Source organism: Paroedura picta, chromosome 8 (assembly GCF_049243985.1).
Source record: "Paroedura picta isolate Pp20150507F chromosome 8, Ppicta_v3.0, whole genome shotgun sequence".
Taxonomy (NCBI): Eukaryota; Metazoa; Chordata; class Lepidosauria; order Squamata; family Gekkonidae; genus Paroedura; species Paroedura picta.
In genome coordinates this window covers 22,771,716-22,796,520 of record NC_135376.1, presented here as the reverse complement: position 1 = coordinate 22,796,520, position 24,805 = coordinate 22,771,716, and the positions used below count along the sequence as shown (strand labels likewise).

The 24,805-nt window shown below is 39.5% G+C and overlaps 1 protein-coding gene across 11 annotated transcripts in view; it reads left to right on the top strand.

Moving 5' to 3' along the window:
- Window positions 1-24,805, top strand: part of MBNL1 (muscleblind like splicing regulator 1) — a 186,263-nt gene that overhangs the window by 16,557 nt on the left and 144,901 nt on the right. For 8 of the 11 annotated variants that reach the window (XM_077348650.1, XM_077348649.1, XM_077348652.1 and 5 more), the window contains exon 2: window positions 10,499-11,489. The exons of 1 other annotated variant lie outside the window; for it this stretch is intronic. In XM_077348650.1, coding sequence (XP_077204765.1) covers window positions 11,316-11,489 — 174 coding nt within the window. In that variant the 5' untranslated portion in view covers window positions 10,499-11,315. Of the gene's footprint in view, window positions 1-9,871; window positions 10,329-10,498; window positions 11,490-24,805 lie in introns of those variants that run through there. 2 more of the 11 variants (XM_077348643.1, XM_077348644.1) reach the window with 2 other exon arrangements.

Sequence of the window (24,805 nt, the reverse complement as noted above, 5' to 3'; positions counted from 1 at the left end):
CCCGGCGCAGCTTGTATGCGCCTGCTGGCGCGCTGATGCCCGTGCCCCCCGTGACACGGCATTGGCTGCGCCGGGAGAGACCGGTCGCTTCGGGTGCACAAGCGCCCAACCCTAGATCTGAGTCTGTCGTGTATGAATAAGCATTAGTTGATCTATTAACATTTTAGGGTTATCTGGAACCTTAAGTTCCATCGTAAGATTCTTTCCTTCCTTATGCCACCCTCCTCTAAGGTTCAGGGCCACTATAAAAGCCTAACAAACATTTTAATGTATATTTTCAGCCAAGATGCTGTAAAGATTTATGAAGCTTTTGAAGTGTGGCTGAGTCTTACCGTGTCTACAATTGGATCTCTTCTTCTGAGCCTCTGATAGCTGCATTGTTTCTTTCCTCTTGTGTTTGTGTCACTTTCTCTTTCCTAATGGTATTATGTCTTTCTTAGATAATTGTGCAGGCAATTAATGATGATGGGTTTTAAGGTTCCAGATTACCCTAAAATGTGTAGTAGATCTTCTTCTGCCCATTCATGGATCACTGGTTTGAGATCTTAAGGTTGCTGAAATGAATATAGTAACCTATGCAAAACTGAACTATTCAAGAAAGCATTTTTGCTCAAGTAATAAGGCTGCAGAGTACAAAATAGGTATTACAAGCATATTTGGATAAATAATTGGGACTTGTGTTCTTTAATGTTGTATATAGCATATTGTAAGTAGGACCCTATGTAATTTCTGTACCACTTAATATGTCTTGCTAATACTTAGATTAGTATACTCATAATCCTGCTCTGTGAAGTGAAGATGAACTAAAGAGCCTGTTGATATGGGTGAAGGAGGAGAGTGCAAAAGTTGGCTTGAAACTCAACATCAAGAAAACGAAGATCATGGCATCTGGCCCTCTCAAATCCTGGCAAATAGATGGGGAAGAAATTGAGGTAGTGACAGATTTTATTTTCCTGGGCTCCAAGATCACTGCGGATGGGGACTGCAGCAAAGAAATTAAAAGACGCTTGCTCCTGGGGAGGAAAACTATGGCAAATCTAGACAGCATCCTAAAAAGCAGAGACATCATCCTGCCAACAAAAGTGCAAATAGTCAAGGCTATGGTCTTCCCAGTTGTAAGTTATGGCTGTGAAAGTTAAACCATAAGGAAGGCCAAGTGTCAAAGAATGAGGTAGCTGGATGGAGTCACTGAAGCAGTAGGTGCAAACTTAAATGGACTCTGGAGAATGGTAGAGGACAGGAAGGCCTGGAGGATCATTGTCCATGGGGTCTCGATGGGTTGGACACAACTTCGCACCTAACAACAACAACAATCCTGCTCATCTAACCATAGTACAGCCCAGACATTAATACAAAGTATTCACAGAACAGTCCTATTTGAATATATTATTTGTTTGCCAGAAGAAAATGATCAACTCATGATTATAATATTTTCAACTCGATGGATTTTTGCTACCTCTTTCCACCTGACTAGGGTGCAGTTTGATACTAGCTAGTCACACCCTGTACCCATTGGCATCTGCTAATTACTGTATCATACACAAAATGTAGACAGAGATTCCACTGTGGCCAGAAAGATGGGTTTGTCTGCCCGTCCCTTAACATCAAGCCTGGTGAGGATTTCTGGTGAAATCAAAAGCTTACCCAATGTGTTATATTGGTCTATAAAAAGTATTACATGGATTTTGATTTTGGATTTTACTAGGGTCCAGTATGACTTCCAGCTTTTAAAATGAACAGCACAGTAATTCAGTTTCAGTTTCAAAACCTGAAAATGCAGATTTGTAATTGTGTATTTTGGGTGTTTTTTTAATCAATCAAAATTCTAAATAGTGGCTTCATTTGTGAAGGATAATCATTTCATTCACTTATGTTTGTTGAAAATCTGGAAGTCATTTTCAGTTGAAGGTTTTTTGTTTTTATAAACTTGGAGTCCCTGAGAAGGAATGCAAGGTGCTTTCCTGGGATTGATTTAGAACACATGTTAATTCTGAGATAACTTATCACACTTGTACCAACTGTGACCCACAAGGCCAAGTACAACATGCTAGTCATGTAACACAGCTTATAAGGAGTTGGTATGCTTCCAGTTCTTGTGGTGTGTATCCAATTGCTAAAACAGTGGGTCTAATTTTGGGCCTTCTTTGCCAGTTCTACATTGTTTGTCAAGCTAGCCCAATCTCATCAGATCTCAAAAGCTGAGTGGGGTTGTCCCTGGTTAGTATTTCGGTGGAAGACCACCAAAGAAGTCTAGTTTTACTATGTGGAGGCAACGGCAAGCCACTTCTGTTCATCTCTTGCCTTGAAAACCCTATGGGGTTGCTGTTAAGTCGGCTATAGCATGAGAACACTTTACACATACACATACCTTGCAAGTCCTTTTTCTTTCTGGATGTCTTTGAGGCATTTTGTGGCTATATATAAATAAAAATGTTCTGGGATCTAAAATGGAAAATGTTGGTTCCTTTCACAATTTCCTTATTTATTTCTTTAAATAATTATATCCCACCTTTGCTCTTGATTCAAAAAGACACAGTAATAACTGAAACAGTGCAAAATAAAATAACAAACCCCCAATCTCTCCTCCCACAATGAAGATTCTCATTATTCCTAGCCCATCAAAAGCTATAGTGAATACCAAGAGTTGCAGTACCTCCTACAAATCTCTGACTTGGGATCTCCATTGATCTCATTCAGGGAACCCATTCCACAGAGTGTGAGCCAAGATGGAGAAGGTTTGGAGTCTGATTAATACCAATGGGAGAGTCTAAGTGGGGGGGACACCATCAGGTGGCAGCCTGAAGACGCTAATTTATTTTATATTTACTTTAAAGTGACCAGATTTTAACATTGGTAAAGCGGAACACCATTAACCGGGGAGGTTCTTGATTAAAAATTTGGTCTATATGGAGCAACAAAATTTTTCATAGAACTCAAAAATAGTATTGTGATATATATTTTAAATTTCAACATAAGTACAATTTGCCAGGTGTCCCCAGATGTTCCTCCAAGAGTGGGACAATCTGATCACCTTAATTTTCTTAGCTTATTTATAATTCTACGTTCTGACTGAAATTCAATACAGATTACAGAGCAATGAAAGAGAAACAAAAAGTCATACAGCGTAAGCCATCCAGTGAACAATGTATTAGGGCTAGGAATTTTAAAATTCAAAGATAACATGAACAGCCATGAAAACTGCTGAAGGGAAGGTATTGTGAGAAATGTCAAAATTGGGATTGCTAGGTATAAGATTGCTAGGTATAAGAGAACTTTAAAGACACTAAAAGCCAGAGCCAGATGATGCATGCTAATAGATGATACCAATAATCAGTGTACTGGACTAAAGACCTATTTCCATATATTCATGGTGTTCTGGACTGGTCCATCTTACTATATTTCTAATTCAATTTTAGTGATTCCTGTTCTGCAGCCTGAAGACCATATTTAGCAGACAGGGCCATTTGGAAGTAGGTGGGCTTTCCCTGTCATTCTCAAACACCATCTCACCCAGTTTCCACCCAAATCTGCAGGAATTTCCCAGGCTGGAGATGGCAACCACACATGCACAGAAAAAGCAGGCATAATTTTTTTCTTCTTCTCGGCTACCTACATTTGTGCAGCCTACTTAATGTAGGAATTCATGGCCTTTAACAAGTGGCGGTTACCTGAATGTTAGAATGTAGCTGCAATCCGATTTGTGGTATCTGGAATAAAAAATTAAATAAAGGGGAAATATTGTGCATTAAACAGCTTTAGTAACAGAGGCATGATATTTTTATAAGATGTTAATGTTTTCCAATAGATTATATATATGAATCACTTTTAGATTTTGCCTTGTGTGTTTTAGAATAATATTATACAGCATTATTCCATGTAATAATTGCAAAAGCTAGATAATGTTTGCTTTTATCAGAGTAGGTTAAGAGTTTGGGTGTTCATGAATCCAGCCTTGCTCTTTGAAAAGCAAGTTGTCACAGTGGCCAAGATTGCCTTCTATCAGCTGTGTCTATCAGCTGCGTCTCCATTCTTCGAGTCAGCCAGTCTGGCCATGCTTATCCATGCTTCTTTTTCTTCTTTACATTATGACAATCCTTAAACAAATTATCAGTTTCTTTATTGCATTGCCAAAAATCAGGCAAAGACATACACATGAGTACAGGTTTTTTTTCTTTAATAAAAAAGCAGATTTTAAAACTCTAAACACTGTAATCTGCCCAGTTACCAGAAAACCTGTGTGCTAATGACCAGTCGTTGTGCTCATGCTCTCTGACATTTCCTGTTCGGGCTAGCATAAAAAGCATTAGGAAAATGGGTTCTACCTTAATTATTTAGTGGCTTCCACCATTTAACAATCGTTCCCCATAACATTTAGGACATTTATAGCAGGAAAGACCAGAACATAGCTCTCCTGCTTCCTGTTCCTACTTTTTATCCTGTTATTTTTCCATAAAACCACTCCCACCCATTTCTTTCTGTCAGAGCGTATCAGAATGTAGGCCTATGTATTGATTTAATGGCTGTTTAACTCCAGGTTGTACAAATACCCATACAAAGCATCTGCTTTGTATGACAGTGTCTTCATATACAGCAATATGGATCAAGAAGAAGAAGAGTTGGTTCTTATATGCTGCTTTTCTCTACCAGAAGAAGTCTCAAAGTGGCTTATAATCACCTTTCCTTTCCTCTCCCCACAACAGACACCCTGTGGGGTGGGTGAGGCTGAGAGAGCCCTGATATCACTGCTCGGACAGAACAGTTTTATCAGTGCTGTGGTGAGCCCAAGGTCACCCAGCTGGCTGCATGTGGAGGAGCGGGGAATCAAACTTATTTTGGTCTGACAGTAGTAATCTGGGCAAGAAGTAACACAGAGACTTGTAAGCATTTACTACACTTGAAGAGGGTATTTTGTACTCCAGGCTTTTCTCATGTAATTTGTAGGAAGACTTGTCAGTTTGGACCCGTAATCATTCCAGCTTAAGTATTTTAGTGGCACTCCTACATATTACAGTGGGAGAAAAATGGCCGTGATGACACATACTGCTGATAAGGTATTTTGCTACGAGATTTAGGAAAACTGATATCAATGTCAGTTGAGATATTCAACAGAATAATGCAATACCTGCATTGTATTTTGCTGGCTAAAGTTCCACTGGAATTTTTCCTTGGAAAAAAATCCAGGTCCAGTTGTAAAATTTGTATTGTGAAACATAGTTTAATGACCTTTCCACTTGACCCTCTTTATTTCTGCTCTGTGCTCAACCTATCTTCTGTCTCTTCTGGCAACCTCAGTATCTCTGCTTAAGTGAAAATGGAGAATAATCGACATAGGAAGTAGTATGAGAAATTAAGATGTTGAATCACTTTCATCACAGAAAGGGAAGATGTTGTTTCCGGCAGAATAAGGAAATCTTGAGTGTTAAACCTAACCTAATTTACAGTTAGTTTGGATGCAGTCCCTTTTCAAGCATAGTAAATGCTTATTCATTTTATTTTATTTTTATTTATTTAATACTTTTATATACCACCCTCCCTTGAAGCTCAGGGCAGTTCACATGGAACACTAAAGAACTATGCATCAAATGCAGTTTTTCATATTGAATAGAATAACAGCAATGGTAATGATAATGATAATAACAAGATAATAACAATCCAACAGAACAACAATCAAACAGGTCCATGGTTGTCCAAGTCAGGTGAATGGATTCCTGGGAGGGAGGTTCAAGGGCCCAGTGGGTATTGTTGGTTCCAGTCGACCTTAACCAAATGCATGTCCAAGGAGCACCCTTTTGCAGGCCCTGCGGAACAGTTTTAGTTCTGTTAGGGCCCTGATTTATTCTGGGAGCTCGTTCCACCAGATGGGGGCCAGGACAGAGAAAGCTCTAGCCCTGATTGAGGTCAAGCAGGCTTCCTTGGGGCCAGGGATTGCTAGCCAGTTGGAGGTGGTGGAGTGCAATGCTCTTTGAGGGGTGTAGGAAGAAAGACAGTTCCTCAGGTACATTGGGCCCTGACCATGTATGGCCTTGAAGGTGATTACCAGAACCTTTAGCCTGATCCAGAATTTGACTGGTAGCCACTGCAGTTGTTGGAAGATGGACCAGATGTGGAACCTTCATGGAGTTTCTGTGAGGACTCTGGCATTTAGGACCAGCTGTAGTTTCTGGATCAAGGCTAAGGACAGGCCTGTGTAGAGCAAGTTAACAGAAGTCCAGTCTAGAGGTGACTGTCGCATGGAACACTGTGGCTAAGTGTTCTGGGGCCAAGTAGGGTGCCAGTAGTTTGGCTTGGCAAAGGTGGTAGAATGCCAGCTTGTGACCTGAGTCTCCATTGAGAGGGAAGTATCCAGGATCATACCCAGGTTCCTGGTGGAGTGAGCCACTGATAGCTGCATATCATCTAGTGGGTAGGCATGCTTCTTTGCATGGTCCCTTCCTGCTTAGCCATAGGACCTCCATCTTTGAAGGATTGAGCTTCAGAAAGAAACTCCAGTTAGGCTGCTGATTAAAGTGCTGAGTGCTTGTTGATGATGGGCAAACAATGGGCGGGTGGTTGGTTGAGGGTGAGTTTCCATTACATTTTACTTGTTGGCTTCCTAGGAGCATCTGCCTCAATATTGCTGGAAATGGTATGCCTCACAAGAAACATTCTCAAGTCAACTAGCCGTGTTTGTGTATGTAGCTGGGTGACTCTACATGGTCTTCAATGAATTTATTCATGCCAGTATCCTTGTTGCTGTTACCATCTTATCCTTGCCAGGAATATATTTTCAGAAAATCAGTGTTGCATTACTGTTTTTTTTTCATTAGTAGATTCAGATACCTTTATTGGCATAAAATTTGATATGCATAAAACAAAATTTAAACCAGAAACAAATTCCGGGCATAGACATATGGACAACAGTAATAAAGCCTTATATCGTACAGCCAATCTGCAGCAGAGACAGATTAGTTCTCGAGATAGTTGACAGAATTTTTGTAAGGTCCACTATCTGCATTTGCTGGCAGGGCCTCATGGGAATTGTATTCCATGAACATCTGGAGGTTGACTACCCCTGCACTATCTGAGAAAGGTCCTTTACACGCAACAACATTTTCACCAGATGTTTCTCATCAGTGCACAGATACTTCAGTTTTCCCATAACTCCCCCCAGATTATGATGGAACATCATTTGGGGCAGTTGAATAATTGGTGGCTAAGGGAATCTAGTACACTGCAACAGTGCAGACACCTTCTCTTGTTTCGGGGAGGTTTGAAGGAAGCGGCCTCTTGATAGCTTTGAAGGGAAGATATTTAGGCAGGCAAAGAGAAAGGCCATTTTTAGGGAACAGTCATCTAACATATGAAGATATAGAGGCATTGATTTGTAGGACCAAGGGATGTCCCAGTGGCCAGGTGAACAGATCCTTTGGGTTTATACGCCTATTATCTGAATGTCCTGGTCTTCTAATCTTTTTGTGATCAGCTTCAGGACTATGCTCTCATTTTTTCATTAGTAATTATCTTCTAACACAATACATAGGCATACCATTATTTGTTGTACCTAATGCCTGATGGTGGAAAAATGCAGAAAGTGAAATAGCGTTTATTCTGATTTATTTCAGAGTTGTGTTACATGCTGTAAAATACTGAGGATTCTTTTAAAATTATCAACATTCATTTTTATAAGCATTTATGGTTCTCTGGTGGACCTATCAGCTTGAAGAGCAATTCAATGATATATATGGGTTTTCCAGTAAAGTTTTTTTAAAGAAAAAATTCTGGGAAATTATATAGTGCTCTTGCTAAAACAGAATCTGGTTTATTCTGTCATTTGGCATACTATGGGATAAAAATAACAAGATTGCTGTGATGGTAGACACCCTGAACAAAGTGGAATTGCCATACATGGGAAAAATCAAGGAATAGTTATTCCATTAGAAATTTTTATTTGCAATATAGTTTATATTTTTTAATCCACCCTGAGTCTCAATGAGAAAGGTGGTCTGTAAAGAAAGCAAATAAATAAACAGTAATGTATATAAATTGTTTCACTATAGCTGTTCTGATAGAATCCGTAGTGAAAGCACAGTTTCTGTTCCCTATTCCAAGAGTATACAATGATGATTCCATGGGAAATTAATGATTGTAGGGGTACTCCACATTCTTAAATCTAGAATGTAGCTTGCTTTCATGGGCCAGATTCCACTGACATGGCTGATTATAGACTTTAGTCAGCATGTAGCCACCGTGGCTTGTATCAGCAAAGTTTGACTCCAGCTTCAGGAGGCTTCCTTTGGCAGAAGTGAGTCTTCCTCTATCAGAAGGCTCCCTTGGCTGGAAGAAGATGATCAGTTTTACTGAACAGAGTAGTAGGATAGAAGCCTATGGGCTAGATTTTACCATTCCATTCTACTAGCCTCAGCACATTCTTCTGTCACCAAGGTGTTCCACTAGTACAGAGAGCCTTCTGTTGACACAAAAGGCTTGCCATTCTATGCAAGAAGTTGTGTTTTGTTTGTTTTTGCAGGGGTTTCCTGATGCCAGCAGAATAGAATGATAGTATTGAACAGAGGCTAAGCCCTGCAAAAATATAAAATAAAAAAAAGAAACACGCAAAGACATGCCAGCATTCCTTTTCAGTGAGTAGTAGCCATGTTAGTTGACGTCAGAAGAGGCAAGTCAGAAGACGCAAGTCTAGTACCACCTAGACATACAAAGTTCTTCAGGTATATGTTTTTGAGATTCAAAGTTCTCTTCAACATATATGTCATCAGGTATTTGACAAAGGGACCTTTAACTCTTGAAAACTTATACGATGAAAATTCTGTTGCTATCCAAGTCACTACTAGACTGGAATCTAGCTTTTCAGCTTTTATTTTTTCAGCTTTTACCACCAGCACAATTTGTTGGAATAAATATACTGGAAACAGTGGTCTTCAGAGCGATCCATCCACTCATTGTTTCATAGCTTTCATGGATGCTAATTTAAAGGGCATGTAATGAAGCATTTTCATAAATCAGCATCAAATATGTAAAAATATCTCCAGCCCCCAACGAAACCCCCTTCTTTCCCCTGAGTTAGTCATCTTAGTTGTCAAAAGTCGAGGATGCTAAGAGCTGACTGAGCATACCCTCAGTGGTAAACTCAGGAAGTTGTGATTATGCAGTGCAAACGCAAGGAGAATAAAAGAATTCCAGCTTGTGAACCTGTCTCAAATTAATTTGGTTTAAAAAATTTACAATAGCTCTTCTGTCTCCCAAGGGCCAAGAAATACCGCAGTTGTTTGCTTCTCTGAATAATAATCATTACCATCTTCATCCTTTTTTTTTTTTCTTTCTGGCAAAAACTATTCTGACTAGTTTAATGCAAAGGAAGCTGCTCACATAGAGGAACCATTTTAAGATGTAAACTGCTCAGGGGAATACCTTTTCTGTCTGAGGGTCAGAATTGGTAGGTGCTAATTATGATGATGAATTCAGGAGCATTGATCAGAACCAAACCATCTTGTTTCAGTTTTATTGCAGGCTCCGTTTTTAAGGTCACAGAGAAAGAATCATGTTGCAATCTGAGGTTGAGTGGTGTAATGCTAGGCACCTTGACAACGCAACAAATCCTATTTCCCCTCCCGAGACCTGGATTTTGCCTTGAGGAACAGTGGAGGAAGGTGTTTCCCCATACCTAGCCCGCCTAGAATACGCTGGCAGCGTCTGTGCTGACAGAACAGAATAGTTTTCCTAGTTCTAAAAAAAGTGCTGCTTTCTGTTGAGGAGGAGGCAGGACTTAACGGTGTAGAAGGAAGTGAATTGGATAGGTCAGGAGACTGTACCATTTATGAACACCCCTTTTCCTTTTATATTCATCTGTCAGATACAGTAGGCGTGCTCTTTGCTTGCTGTGCGCGATGCAAAGCTGGAAGAAAGCAGTCTAGAAAATGATCTGCAGATGGGGAAGCTTTGCTGCTTTTCTTTCTGTCTGTCTGGATTTCTTTCCCCCCCTCCTCCCTCCGTCTGGAGTCCACAGGCACTTGTGCTCAAGTTGGAAGCCGTTTGAAAACTAACATGGTTTAATCCACTAACTGCATGTTGGGTAAATTCAAAACCCACATGGTCATTCCCTTGCAGTCGAATAAGTCGCATCTGATGGACATTTTCTCTGCTTGTGGCATAGTAATGAACGTCTGACAGGCGCGACCTTTCGTACGACAGCCCCCGTTACTGGCTTGGTGCCCAGAATATTGCTGCAATACTGTCTTGTGATTGGTTATCTCCCCTATCATGATTTGCTTCAGAAGGGGAAAACAGACCCCTTTTTAATAAATCTGCGATGGCTGGCTACAATATGCTCCACTGTAAGTATTTATTTTTTATTTTTTAATTTTGCTTGACACCAAAAAAAAAAAAAAAGTATCTGTGTTTCTGTGTGGTGGTAGACTGAGGGAGCACATGGCAACATAATTATGTGGTGAGACATCAGTGAAATGCTGCCTGGTAAATGTTAACGTATCTGTTTTCTCTACAGGTTGGTACTAAAGAAGTGCCTTTCCTGACGTCTCTGCTGCTTGGAACCGCTTCTAGAGCAGCCTCTGCTTTTTGCCTTGCTTGCTGCCAGCTAGACTGCGACGACAGCACAACCAGCCTTCCAGCTCTAGCCCAGCCACTCCCCCTCCCCCCATTTCTACTTATAAGCGGAGAGAAAAAAAGCTCTAAGCATCAGGCATTTGCACCTAGGCTGCTTTAGTTGATTCTCATAGAAATAAGAAAGTTTGCTGGAAAAAGCGAGAGAGATCTTCTGCCAGGAAAAAGGAATCAAAGAGAGGAGGATTTGTTTCTCGATTCATTGCTTTAAACTGCTGTATCTGTCTGTGCCAAACTAATCAATACTGATTGCACCACACAAACCCCCCAAAATTGCAAATTCAGCTGTGTGGAGATTACTTTTCAGACAACTTTTCCTGAGAGCAGCTTGGAAAATTGGTGTCGAAGGGGTCCGTTTATGTTTCGGCACTCAGGATGGGTTACTGAGAGCACAAGGCTAGTTCTAGGCCACACTTTTAAATGCTCATTTTATCTGTGATCTTAGCATTTCTTTAAGTACATCCCCTCCCTCTTTTGATTGACAGTTTCATGCTGTTACTGAATAGTGGGAAATCTTTCCTTGCTGTTGTGACAACACAATTTTACATCTTTTAAACGCAGGGCTTGGGGCTTGGGGAAGGATTTTGGAGGTGACATTTTTCATCATTCCCCGTCTTATCAGTTTGGCCTCTCTCTCTTTTTTTTTTTTTTGTCGTCGTTCGTTTCATTGACAATTTTAACTACCTGTAAGATCTAAAACCATGGCTGTAAGTGTTACACCAATCCGGGACACAAAATGGCTAACACTGGAAGTGTGTCGAGAGTTCCAAAGAGGGACTTGCTCAAGACCAGATACGGAATGTAAATTTGCACATCCATCGAAAAGCTGCCAAGTTGAAAATGGACGAGTAATCGCCTGCTTTGATTCATTGAAAGTGAGTAAATATTAACATTATTTTCCAAGGCTAAGAAAAATTGATGCTTGAAACAGTTGTATTTCGTAAGGCTATTGAGGGCAGCTAGTATCCATTTATGTTGCTATTAGTAGGTTTGTAAGTTATGTACTTGTATTTTGAAGGCAAGGGTAGAACTGTATTTTCAGAAAGGTCAGGGTATATCTTCTGCATCCTTTTTTTAGAATTGAAAAAGTACGCAGAAGGTTACGAAGCACCATTTATAAATTATGTAGTAGCTATGGTAGTATATAGTAGAACACACAAAGGAGAACCATGTGACACCTAAGATCAACAGTTTGACGCAGCTGTGAGCCCTGATAGGCTAAAGGAAATGCATCTGGCATCTATGACACATGCTATAGAAAGCAATAGAAAATGGGTGCAAGGGTTCATTTCCACTATCTATAGCACTGATGTTGCTGTTGCAGTCAAATAGCGGAATCTTCAGCAATTGTTGTTTCTGTAGAATGAGAACAGCAAATTCTTGATCTTTATTTTTTCTAGTAAATGAACGTTTCATGGTATGTCATGGCAAATGTGTTTGTTACACTCCAAGTTAATTAGACTTATCTTAAGATTTCTCACTCAATGGTTAAAGTTCTTGTCATGAAGTTATTTTTTATATATGATTGCTGCTTCTGGGATCTTCTTAGCTGACACATGGATTTGTAGGGCTTGGAAGTCATAGGTGAGCCAAGGTGTTGTCATTGAGTTCTTCTACTTAGGAACATTCTTTATTTTAAAAGGTTCAGGATGCTGCCCTCCAACCACTGTTGCTAAGTATTATCCTCTCACTTTCTTGGTTTTTGTGACCAACTGTGGTGCTTCTGGAGAAAAGGGAACATCTTACCTTGAGTGCATGGGTTCTTGAAAGCACCAGCCCAGTCGCTGCTTCCTGGCACATAACTTGCCACACATACTCAATCAGCACTGCAAACGATAAAGAATACAAAGACAGTAATGTGGGATGTCTTTGTGTTGTCTAAGTATATATCAACAGATAATAATATCATTACCGTAATTGCTTGTTTGTTTTTAAAATTACAACAAAGTTTTCAACCCAAACTTGTTAAAAAAAAAAAAAGACTTTCTATGATAGTACCATGTGTCTGCCACGGTCATGTACTGTCCATTGTAGGTTAGAGTTGAAACTCCTTTGTGACCAGTGGCCATAGGGTGCTTGTTCATATCAAGTGCTTGTTCATATCAAGCTTGAATACACAGTCTCTATCGAGGAAGTATGAAGGAAGAATCATCTCCAAGAATAGGACCATTTGTAAACTAGAAGAGAGATGGTTTTGTTTTTTTCTTTCACACCACCCACATTCTGCATTTCACTTTAGTGGGCATGTGTCAGAAAATGAGCTAGTAATAATTTTGTGAGCGAGTAACTTTTGTAAACTTATTAGTAAGGCTGGTTTATAGGATTAATTCACTTAACTCTAGGATTACCAGCCTTCAGGTGGGACCTGGGGATCCCCTGGAATTACTGTGCAACTCCAGACTACAGAGGATAGTCATCCTGGAAAAGGTTTTGGAGGTGGACTGTATGGCATTGTACCCCACTAAGATCCCTGCCCTCCCCAGGTTGCATCCCCAAATCTTCAGGAGTTTCCCAATCTGACCCTGGCAACCCTACTCCCCCCCACCCAATCTCACACTGGTAGCCGTGGAGGACCTGGCAACCCTACTTAACCCCCTTTCTGTTTTAGTTTTATTATCCAATTATGATATGATGTGAACTCTTGGTGAAGAATAGATCTCCTAAATATCTATGAAGGTTACTTCCTTTTGTCTTGGGATAAGCGCTGGTCAATGCTGGTCTCTGTGTTATCTCAGGCAAATCTCTTGTACATTGAAATCTGGCTTGTAAATAGCCTGTTCTCTCATAGTGAAGAGGAATCATGTCTGGGTGATCAAGCGTAGCATCTTTGAAACCTTAGTTTGTTTTTTAAAATTTTGGGCTACAAATTGACAAAACATGTATGCGTTCAGTCAGGCTAGTAAACGTTTTGTAGGTTGGTAAGTTTTTCTGACATTATTTGCAAGACTATCACTACCCTTCTAAGCAGTCTGTCCACCAAAATCAATGAAAGATCTTTAGGATGGCATTGAGTTAACTACTAATGTGAACAGTGAACTGTTGGCAGATAAAATGCACCAGCTTCTGCATGCATATATTTACATTGCATAATATTCCTTGTGTCTCAGTGAGAAGGGCAGACTATAAATAACATTCATTCAATAAAAAATAAGATGGATGGTATGGAGCATCTGATCCTCATAGAAGCTGATCTGGTCCATGAGTCTCTTCCTCTGATCTTATGCAGGTTTTGCAGATAGATGGCTAACTGCAGGATTACATTTACATGAGGACCGTAGCAGTTGGGAATCCTTAGGAAGTAAATGGGGACTGTAAAATGGTCAAGGACAATTAGCCAAGTGGTTTGACTAAATCACCTTCTGTTCCTTGGATAAGCATCATTGATTATCCTTAGTCAAAACATACTCTTGAAATAACATTTGGTGTCCATGGTCTTTCAAATCCTTGGATAATAATCACTGCTTGGGTATCCCAAAGCTCTTAAGCCAGATGCAGCTCCCAAGCATTTCCTGTGCTAACACACTATAAAATTACTTTCTTTCGTTCCCTTATTCTTAGTATCATGCATATGCTACATCTAGATTTTTTTTCTGAGTAAAGAAAATGCCATAAACATATCAGGTTGTGTAGAAAAAAATGGGAAGACTACACAAAACGATATAGGCATATCAAGTGTAAACACTCTTTAAAAGTTAAAATGGGGAAGAATTCCCCTCCCTTTAAGTCTGCTATGAGTCAGGTTATACACCATTTTGGAATAATTCTGCATTCAATGTGGAATCTATCACAGGAAAAATTGTGCTGATTCACATGAGCATCTAAACTCATGATCATTGCCTGAGACAGCAGAGTACTCTCTGTGCCCAATCAGTCATTTGAGCTATTGCTATACACTGGATTGAGTTTCATTATTCGTCATGAATAATAATAACTGGTTAGCTGTTAAATCAACATGCATAGGAATCAGAGGTCGCTGTCTGAATTATGTGAATATATTAGCATTGGATGCTCATTAAAGTAAATGCACATATCTGCTATATGTATCTATTTTTAAGAAAATGCCAATATGTGTTCATGTTAAAAAGTCAACTGGGGACCATATTTATGGTCATGCTTAAAAAAGCTTAATAATATAGTGTTAACATTGAACTGTACATGCTTGGGTTGTAATGTTAGAATTATATAATATTGTGTTTTTTTCAGCAAGATCCAAATATTCCAGTGGTTCCCAAGAAGTTCAGGATTTTTGTGAAAAATGTTATTAATATTATAATAATTGCTTTGCTTTAATGTATTGCTAATTTCAAAGTCAACACTGCATTGCAGTAGAATTAAATGGTTCTTGTGATGAACATTCTTCCATTCTGTTTTGGCTTAGTCCTGAAAAGTTGCAGCTTGCTTCCTTTTTTGGTCTAAGTATCTGGTGTAATTTAAGGCATCTGCTGGATGTTACATTGCCAGTATCCTTGTTGCCTTGTAAAGGTTAACGGTTAGGATACATAAAAAAATCCACTAAATTAAATTGTCAGGATGGGCACATCTTGTGTTAGTAAATGTCTTTTGCTGATTCAAAATGAGATGAAGAACTTAACAGAATATATAAGAACAATAGCCCAGTTCCACATTGCTTTCTTCCTTTGCTTATTTATTTTATTTATTTATAATTTGATTTGTATATCACTTCTCTCAAGTGGGCTCAAGGCAGTTTACAATAGTAACATATAAAAACATTTTAAAAACAGTTTAAAATGCAGTTCAATTTATCAACTTTCCTTGCCACCTAGCGGTCTCGTACCAGACTGACCATGGCGGGGGGCGGGGAGCCAAGGAGAGGAAGGAGTCCTACATGATTTCTTGCCACCTTGGCCTTGACCATAGTCCTAGTGGAGGAGTGCCATTTTGCAGAATTTCTGTCTTTCCCCACCACCACCCTAAACTGATATGTCATTACTTCTGGACAGAATGCTAAAGATGTTGAATGATTTATGGATTAGTATACTTCTTTGAGAGCCTCTTGTTGCACAGAGTGGTAAAGCAGCAGACATGCAGTCTGAAAGCTCTGCCCATTAGGCTGGGAGTTCAATCCCAGCAGCCGGCTCAAGGTTGACTCAGCCTTCCATCCTTCCGAGGTCGGTAAAATGAGTACCCAGCTTGCTTGCTGGGGGGTAAACGGTCATGACTGGGGAAGGCACTGGCAAACCACCCCGTATTGAGTCTGCCATGAAAACGCTAGAGGGCGTCACCCCAAGGGTCAGACATGACCTAGCGCTTGCACAAGGGATACCTTTACCTTTATACTTCTTTGGTATCCTTTGGAGGTTTGCCAACAGTAGCTGGCACCTGGGTGGGAGACTGGGTTTATGTGGGGAAATCACAGCCAATGGCTCAACATCTTTTCTGGGCTAAACCCACCACTCTAGGTTTTATGTCATTGTGGTTATGGCTTTTTACCTTTCATTTTCCCCTTATGGGCCTACGGAGTGTCACTGAGGCTTGAGGGCTGCTATAGCAGGTGACCTGGCAACCCAAATCCTATGCAACGTATAGATGATCCAGAAATTGGTGGTACAGCACATGCTTTGTGTCGAGAAAGTGCTGAGCTAGACCTCTTCCTATTGCCCTGGAGAACTGTTTCCAGTCAAAGTAAACTGCATTGGGCTAAATAGATTCTTACATTGAATCTTACACATTTTCTGGGGTTGGGCAGCTCTGAAACAGCTGGCTTTCTACTATGATCTTATTCCTGTTCAGGAAGGTTCTCATGCTGCATTTGAATACACTAAAACTCAGTGTGTGCAGTGAGTTCATTTGTGTATGCAAATCAAGGGAAATCACTGATGCCGAGTAAAAGGTTTCAGCTTTTCCTGAAATATTTTAAAATCTATCCTTTTGTCCAACTGTCTGAGAAGCTTTTTGAAAGCCTATTTATGTCAGATTTGTTTCTGAAATTCTATGCTACATCAGACAGCAAAATAAATCATCCCTGCCTCTCCCAATCTCATTTTATAATTGGTTTTATAATGAGCAGAAAGGCATTTTAGAAGGTGTAACGTTTTCTTTTTTTTTTAATTACATGTTATGCTATAAAGGCTTCCAGACAACTGAAGGGAAATATGAGGTTATATTTTGGGGTCAATCAGTCTTTCACACTTGTAATGTTAAAAATATTGACTTAAAATGCTGAACAGTAAATGTAAGAAAACATATTTGAGAGATTTTCTGTAAAAGTTAGATAGTCTTTATAAGGAAATACAAATTCTGAAGGTTGTATTTATGGGAATTATATTGGCTCTGTTAATACTTCTTTTGAAAAAAATATGAAATTTTGAATCTGTATATTGTTATAAAACATTTAAATAGGCTAACAATATTATATATATATAAAATCATGGTGATAAAATCATGTTGATGGTAAGAATAAATTAATCTTAAGGCTACGTTTTCACACTGGAAAGCGTTTTGAATATCTGTACCTGTGATATGAATGTTTTAGAAGCAAGTGACACAGGCTAACACACACATACATTTAGTAAATGTGTCTGATAAATGATCTTGGTATGATTGAATGTTTGTAGCTGTTGGGCAAGGCAGCATATGAATTTGAGATGGAAATGGCCTAGTGTGTTTTTCCTATTTTTAGGTTATTGTTCAGGCACAGCAAATACCTTTGAGGGGACCCCATGAAATACAGAGCCCTCAGCTGTGCCGTTTCAAATTTTGGCCCTGCTCCCAGGTGCCCTTGCATGTAATATATTACAGCGGTCATCTGGCGGAGATAAATACAGTTTATTGTCAGGTAAAATACTGAAACTTAAATAATTTAAAGAACAGATGAATTGTAAGACTCATTCATGAAGAACATTTTTTTTGTCTCTTCAAAGCCATCCCTTCTGCGTGCCAGAAATGAAGTAAAAATACAAATTATTTTCTTGGCACATGAAGGCCTAGTCTTTCAGGAATTTCAGGGGGTGGAAGTTTATGTTGCAGAGCTGTATTTTTTTCATCTACCTAACAAACAAACAAAAATGAGAAACTTCTTTAAAACTAATACTTTTCCCTACAAAATGTTTGCAATTTTGGCAAACAAGAAATTAGTTTGTAAGGTATTTTGTTTTGTTTCTGTGTTGCACAAAAGTGCCCTTCTGTGGAATTTTTTTAGAGAGGCAACGGCAAGTAAATATTTTCCTTTCTATTGAATTTGTTAATTATTGTTACAATTATAGTTTTTCGCAATTCTTTTTTGGCTTCCTGAAATTTTTCGTTTCTGCTGGAATTCAACCAGAGTGGAACCCTGCTTACAACTGAGAGAAACCACCCACCTCCACTAAAAATCGCTGGATTCCCCCCCCCACAACAAAATTGAAAATGTGTATACTTTTCAAAAGATGTCTTAGAATTTATTGTTTATAATTGAAGTGTTTCAGCTCTCTTTATAAGATTAATGTTTTCAGGGTTACCTTTGGATGTTAGAAAAATGCAGGGACTAAGAGAAATATATGAAACAATAATTGTATACAATCCTACATTTGATTAATGTCGTAGGCTTAAATCCTACCGTCTTTTCACCTCTTACTTTGTTCCACTCTTAATTATGCCCCTGTCCCAAATGTATTTTCTCCATGCAGAATCCATGATTCTTAGCATAATATTTTGATGGTCAAACAAGACATTTTTTTTTTTACCAGTTGAAGAGCAGGTTGACTCTAACCTAAGCATTTTAGCAATCATTCAGAACTGCATCTCTTGAGTCTTACATTGTCCAAAACCATGATTTAATTCACTTAACTTCATTTAATCTGGTTTTCTGAATTTGGCCATTCCATTTACTTGATAAGCTGGGCTATATCAAATAGGGATTTCAAGTAATTTTAGTTTATTGACCACTGTTTTAAGATTTTGCAGACATTCTGGGCTAGTGCTGTCTTATTCCCTTGTGCCACTGTTTCCATAATGCTAGTCAAGATACCATTTGGATTTCTGCAGGATGGGAAAGCACAAAGCAATGAAAACAGAAATTATTGAGAAAACTAGGATTTAAATGCTCATCTACGAGCCCGATATTGGTTTTGAAAATTAGTCATGATTAAACTTTGATTGTGTATTATGTCTGAAATCACAGAAGAAACAGATTACTCAAATGTTACTTTGTTCTTCTGAGTCTGCAGTCTGAATTAAAAGTCTCATTATAATGTTTTTTTTTTACTTCATTTAGGCCTCCTGTACTTTGTTCCCTGAAACAAAGTTCAGCCTTGTTAGTTTGCAGAAAACTCCCTTCAATTCCCTGATACGTTTATATATCAGAGCCTGGCTACCTGTCCACAGACTCTGTTGAAGATAGTAGGGTTATCTACTACTGTGAACTGATGACCATCTATATGTGTCATTAAAAGTAGAGGAATTCAGTGTGGCTCCATTCTAGATGGGCGTTATGTCTGCTGCAGCTAATATTGTTGTAGTGTGGCACTTTAAAGACCAGCTTCTCAAGCCAGAGCACACTTCATCAGATGCATCAAATATGTCTGTAGTTGACAAAAAGACACTTGGACTCCTGTAAGGATTTTCATAGGCATTTGTCTAGCTTCCAGTCACTCAAATGCAGCTAATTATATCAATGCAGCTCTACATATATGTATTTTCAAAAGTATGCAGAAGTATGGAACTGATTATATGAATAGTATTGTAAGGGACCACCACTGGTACCACAATAAGATTTTTAGTATCCTCTGACCAAGAACCTTACCAGTTTGAGAACTAGTTTGGTGTAGTGGTTAGGAGTGCAGATTTCTAATCTGGCAAGCCAGGTTCGATTCTGCACTCTCCCACATGCAGCCAGCTGGGTGACCTTGGGCTCACCACGGCGCTGATAAAGCTGTTCTGACTGAGTAGTGATATCAGGGCTCTCTCAGCCTCAGCCACCTCACAGAGTGTCTGTTGTGGGGAGAGGAAAGGGAAGGCGACTGTAAGCCTCTTTGAGACTCTTTTGGGAGGAGAAAAGTGGCATATAAAAACCAACTCTTCTTCTTCTACCTTGATTTTTAATTTCTGTATTAATGCTAAACCATTCCAACTGCTCCTGGTGCTTATCCTCCCAGCTCTGATAAAGGCAAAAAAACAGGCAGTGTCACTTTGGGATGGATAGGTAGGATCACCAAAATTTGGGTCTGTGTGTCAACAAATTGTATTAATTATGTATTTAAAAGTTTTGAAAAGTAAAAAACTCCATGCCTGTTATCCGCTTCTTCCTCCTGTGTCTATTAGCATGTATTATTTCACATGGGTGAAATCATCCGTAGATTCCATGATTTGTTGTACAACTGAATAAGCAGCATGTTGGTACTCATGCCTTTTACTTCCTTATCAACAGTTTCCAAGCTTCTTAAGTGTGCTGTTGAGTAAAGTAAGGGAAACTTTGATGGGCAGAGTTTCACCAGGGTATCTTTGAGATTATACATACTTTTATTTCATATTTCATGATAATTGAATTTAGGATAGGAGTGTAAACTTAGTCCCTCTGCCTCAAGACCAATTTTGGAGAGCGGCAAATCTCAAAAATAAATGAAATAAATATATAAAAACCAGCTACAAAGCCCGTGCCTAATAACAGGCTTTGAAAGCCCCCCCCCCTGACCTCATTCAGGCCACTCAGACTCTGGAGCAGCTCGCAGCCAGATGAAGTGGCATGGGCAGTGGCTGGCCAGCTCATCAGCAGGCTTAGGACAGAGCTCATTAGCAGGGCGGGAAGGGAGGGAGCTCGTTAGCAGGGTGGGACAGAGGTCATTAGCAGCCCTGAATGTAGCTCGTTAGCAGCCTGGAGGGCTCGCCCCCTCCACCACCCATCCTTCGTCCAGGGTCCTCACCCATGACCTGCTGGTGGTTCCAGTAACAAGCATCTGAGAGCAAAGTGGCTAGCATTCAGGAACGGAGGACAGGAACTGTAGGGGCAGAGCCAATCAGGGTGTGAGCCCCCACGGATGCAGCCGGGGTGGAAAGGTTTCGCCATGCTGGGGGGCTGGAGGGTTTTTATTTTTCTTTGCATGAAGGTGAGATTACGTGCCCCCCGCCATCCCCATTTGGCCTTGGCACTGTGAAGCACTGCAGAGCCAATTGGGACAATTATCTTCCCTGCTGGGGAAGATAGGTAGGGGAGGAGCCATAGGTAGGGGAGGAGCCAGGCCCTTTGTGTACGTGCCTGGCCAGCTATGGGTGCCAACTGTGCTCACGGCAGGAAAGAGAAGCCGAGAAAAATCAGTAATCCCTTGGTGCAAGGCATTGGAGACCCTAAAGCGGGCCTGGACCAGGAGGGGGCTGAGCCAACTGCGACATCATACATAGGCAGGGATTAGACCCGCTGCCATATGAGCGCTCGCCTGACCTTTTCTCACTGTGCATAATTGATCTTACTGTCATGTATACCTGAGATACAATGTGAATATAAATTTCAATGCCTTTATAAGTGTAACTTTTATTGGGGAGTGCATTGCTGTTACCGAACTACATGGTCCTTGTGAAAGCATCTGATAAATTTGTGTTGCTTCATCATTCTATTTATTCTTTTCCTTTGTTCCGTTCCATTCATTGGCTTACTCTTTCAGAGGATCAGGAAGTGCTGATTGTTACTTGTTTCTTTTGGTGGTGGAAGAAATTGCTGTAAAAATTAAGCCCTTTTAAAAATATATATTTCTGAGAAAAAATATGGTGCTTTTCTTTAATTGAATTGTGATGGTTAAGCCAGTTTAATCAGCGTTACACATTTGGAATCCAAGATGCCACCTTTGACATCATTGTTCCATGTTTGACATCAAACCAGAATGACAAACATGGTTTATTTTGACCTCTGAATGTATCTATACTTTTATGGTTAGAAGTCATCTGTGGTGAATCCAGAGGTACTGACACCTCTGTATTATGTTTTGTTATCTTGAATCAATGTGTTAGTATTTCTTTCCAATGTGCCAAACATCGACTGAAATTTAGAAATCGCATTACTGCCACATTAAAACAGCCAATCTGAGATAGGGAAAGAGTAGAAATGCTATTGGTAACATTCACTTTATCCCATATCTGATGTGATAGAGGGGTTGTGCATCTGTTCAATGAGAACTGTCCACATGAGTGGAAAATACCCTGCAAATTAAGAATTAGGAATCCCTGTATTGAATCCGGCATAATATTCTGCTGGCATAATGGTATTTTCCTTGGCAGAAGAGGTAAAACAATTTTCACAGGTTGAATAGAATTGAACAGGAGGCTTTGGCTAAAGAGATGTAAGTCAACAATTAGGCATGCAAAGAGATTTTGGGGAGCGAGTTGCCAGAAGCCTCAAGACAAAACAGAAACATTATATATATATATATATAAGCCCATAAGCCCATGCCATAAGCCCTGTTTTCAGGAAGGAAGTCTGAAGAACTGAACCAGATTGAGGTGAGCAGAGAGGAAGTTTACTTGTTGGGGAAATTAAAAAACAATAAATCTCCCGATCCTGATAGCATATACCCAGAATTGGTAAAAAGCTCAGATAACACCTCTGTTTAATCATTTGCCTTGAAATCAGAGTCCAGAAGCACCTTTAAGACCAACAAAGATTTATTCAAAGCGTGAGCTTTCGAGTGCAAGCACTCTTCCTCAGACTAAGAATTGACCATCATAACAGTAGGAATATATAATATATAGGAATGTAACAGGATTAACTTTTGCTTATATTTTCCTACTGTTATGATGGTCAAGTCAACTGTGGATTGATGATACTTTACGATGGCAAGAATCATTCTAAGAATTTGGCCCTATGTCATTAGTTTGATGTCTTTTTTTTTAAAACAGTGAGAGTTTGGTTATTATTAATCTACTGGCAAGTAGTTCGGCTGCATAAGCTATTCCTTGCGATCCCCATCTTTGACTTTCTTGTGAGCTGGACCTTCCCAGTCGTATTCAATAGTGGCAGTGCGCATTTGTGCTGAAATGGGAACTCCGAACTTGCCAGTGCCAAGGAGCAAAGCTGATACTAAAAGTAACTTGACCCTGCAGAAATAGGTCTATTTTTAATTTGTGCTGAATCTGAAAGACAGAATGCTTAACCATAATCAATTAGTCAAAAAATTGGACAGACGCCAAATAAAGAGCACAGATTTGCCTTTTAAAAAGGAAATTTAAAGTCACAATAAAATCTGGCCTACACTCATTACTGAGAAAGGTGAAAGTTAAATCACATTGATTTCACTGGTTAAGTTAAGTTGAACTGATTTGCAGATTGGGGTGTGTGTATGTGATAAGTTAATTACAATGATAAAAAATGAGTTATATATATCTTAAGCAATCATAAAGGCTGAAATCCTAAGTACATAGTACAGGATAAGTCCCATTAAACTTCAGAATAGTACTGCAGTTAATTGATCATGCTGCTAAATCTGTTAGCTGTGGTCCTGGACGCAATGAAGCATACTCAAATGCAATTTATGTATGTAGCATTCTTGCTGCATGCGGGATTGAATCAGCCCTGTAAATGTTATTGGTATAATGTAGTGGCCAAGTGCATGAAATCGTTTTCAGGTTTGTGGAAGCAATATAGGCAAATCTGATTAACTATGTTTTTTACTGGCAAATATTGCTGTTCACGAGATCAAGACAACTTTTGATATGACTCAGGTCTTTAAATCGATGCTAAAACAGATTTTTTAGAAAACAAAATGCACATGCAGATTAACCTATGATTTAAATGCTTGGTTTCTGCTAAGTTTGAATTAGCATATGTTTTCCAAAGAACAAGGCTTCCCATTATCTCATTATATTTGATATAATTGTGTTCAACTGAACCCCCCTCAAAAAAGAAACTGTATATTTCCCTGACTTTTAAGAGATATGGTTGAGATAAAATGTAACAGTTTCTCTGAGAATAATATATCACTGTTCCAGTTTTTTCATCTTCCACAAAGAAATGGAAGTGAACTAACCTAAATCAATTTTTGCAAATTATATGCACGTGTAAAACAGAAAGAACTAGGTCAGCCTAGCACATAATAATTTGTGATTGACACTTATGAGATTGAATTGTTAAGCAATTATCATATTATTAAACTATGAATATTGTGGAAGAATTAGGAAATTATAGTAGGTATAACAGGCACCTTTTATTTTGTTTAAAACACAGGTAGTTATAGAATAGCTCTGTATTACTTCTTCTAAAAGCATACCATATGACCCCTAAATTAATGCATGCATATTTTAGACCAGTGCTTTTTAAAAATCTATATAGGCAATGAATTTGTTTGCCATGACTGAGATCATGACTCAAACACAAAAACATGTACTTTGTTGGTTCCAGTGTTAGCAGCCCATGAAGCAAAGGACCAGGGTTGGGAGTCAACCCAGTCCTGGAGGAGGTTGAGACAGAAGATGACCAGGAACAGCTAAATCTGAAAATTGAGCTGGCAGCCCCAAGGAGACTGTTGGGGAAAGTATCACCAGGGATTAGTGTCATATATCAGAGCTGGCTGACCAGGGCACCTGTTATTGGGGAGATGGAATCCCTTTAGGACTATGTTAGGTGTGGAGTCAGCAGAGACAATATCACCTGCAACCATGGCGTTGGATCCAGATTTTAGGGAGGGCCATAAAAGGGGCAGCAAGGTGAATCTTGAGTCAGATGACTACAGGTGAAGGATGGGAGTGAAGGAACTCTTAGCCTAGAAAGGGAAAGAGGGAAATAAGAGTGAGGTGTGAGGAAAGGCTCTTCATATGTGGACCATGAGCTCTACATATGAAGTTTGCATTGTGCAAGCGTTTATGGCTTCTTGTAAGCATTGTTAAAGTCATACACATGTGGGCTTGCTCTGTTTTTGGAATTGCTTTTCCTGTTTTCTGTTGCAAATCTCCCACTCCAGCTAATTGGGGTGATTTATTATATGCATTTTGCTATTTTGCATAATTTATTCTGCATGTGCTAGTTAGATGGAAGACCAAAAGCCTATCCATTGCATGGAAGCTCTGATTTCTGCCCACTGGAAATCTTATTCAGCACACTCACTGAATTCTAATATTCCACCAGGATTTACACAAACATTTCAAAGCATTCCCCGACCACCACAAGTATAAGGACTAGATATTTTCAAACATGAAGTTGGAGACTCTTGGGACTTGCTGGCCCATGGCACTTTTTGTGGCTTTTCTGGCCTCCCACAGAATCACAGCATGCCTG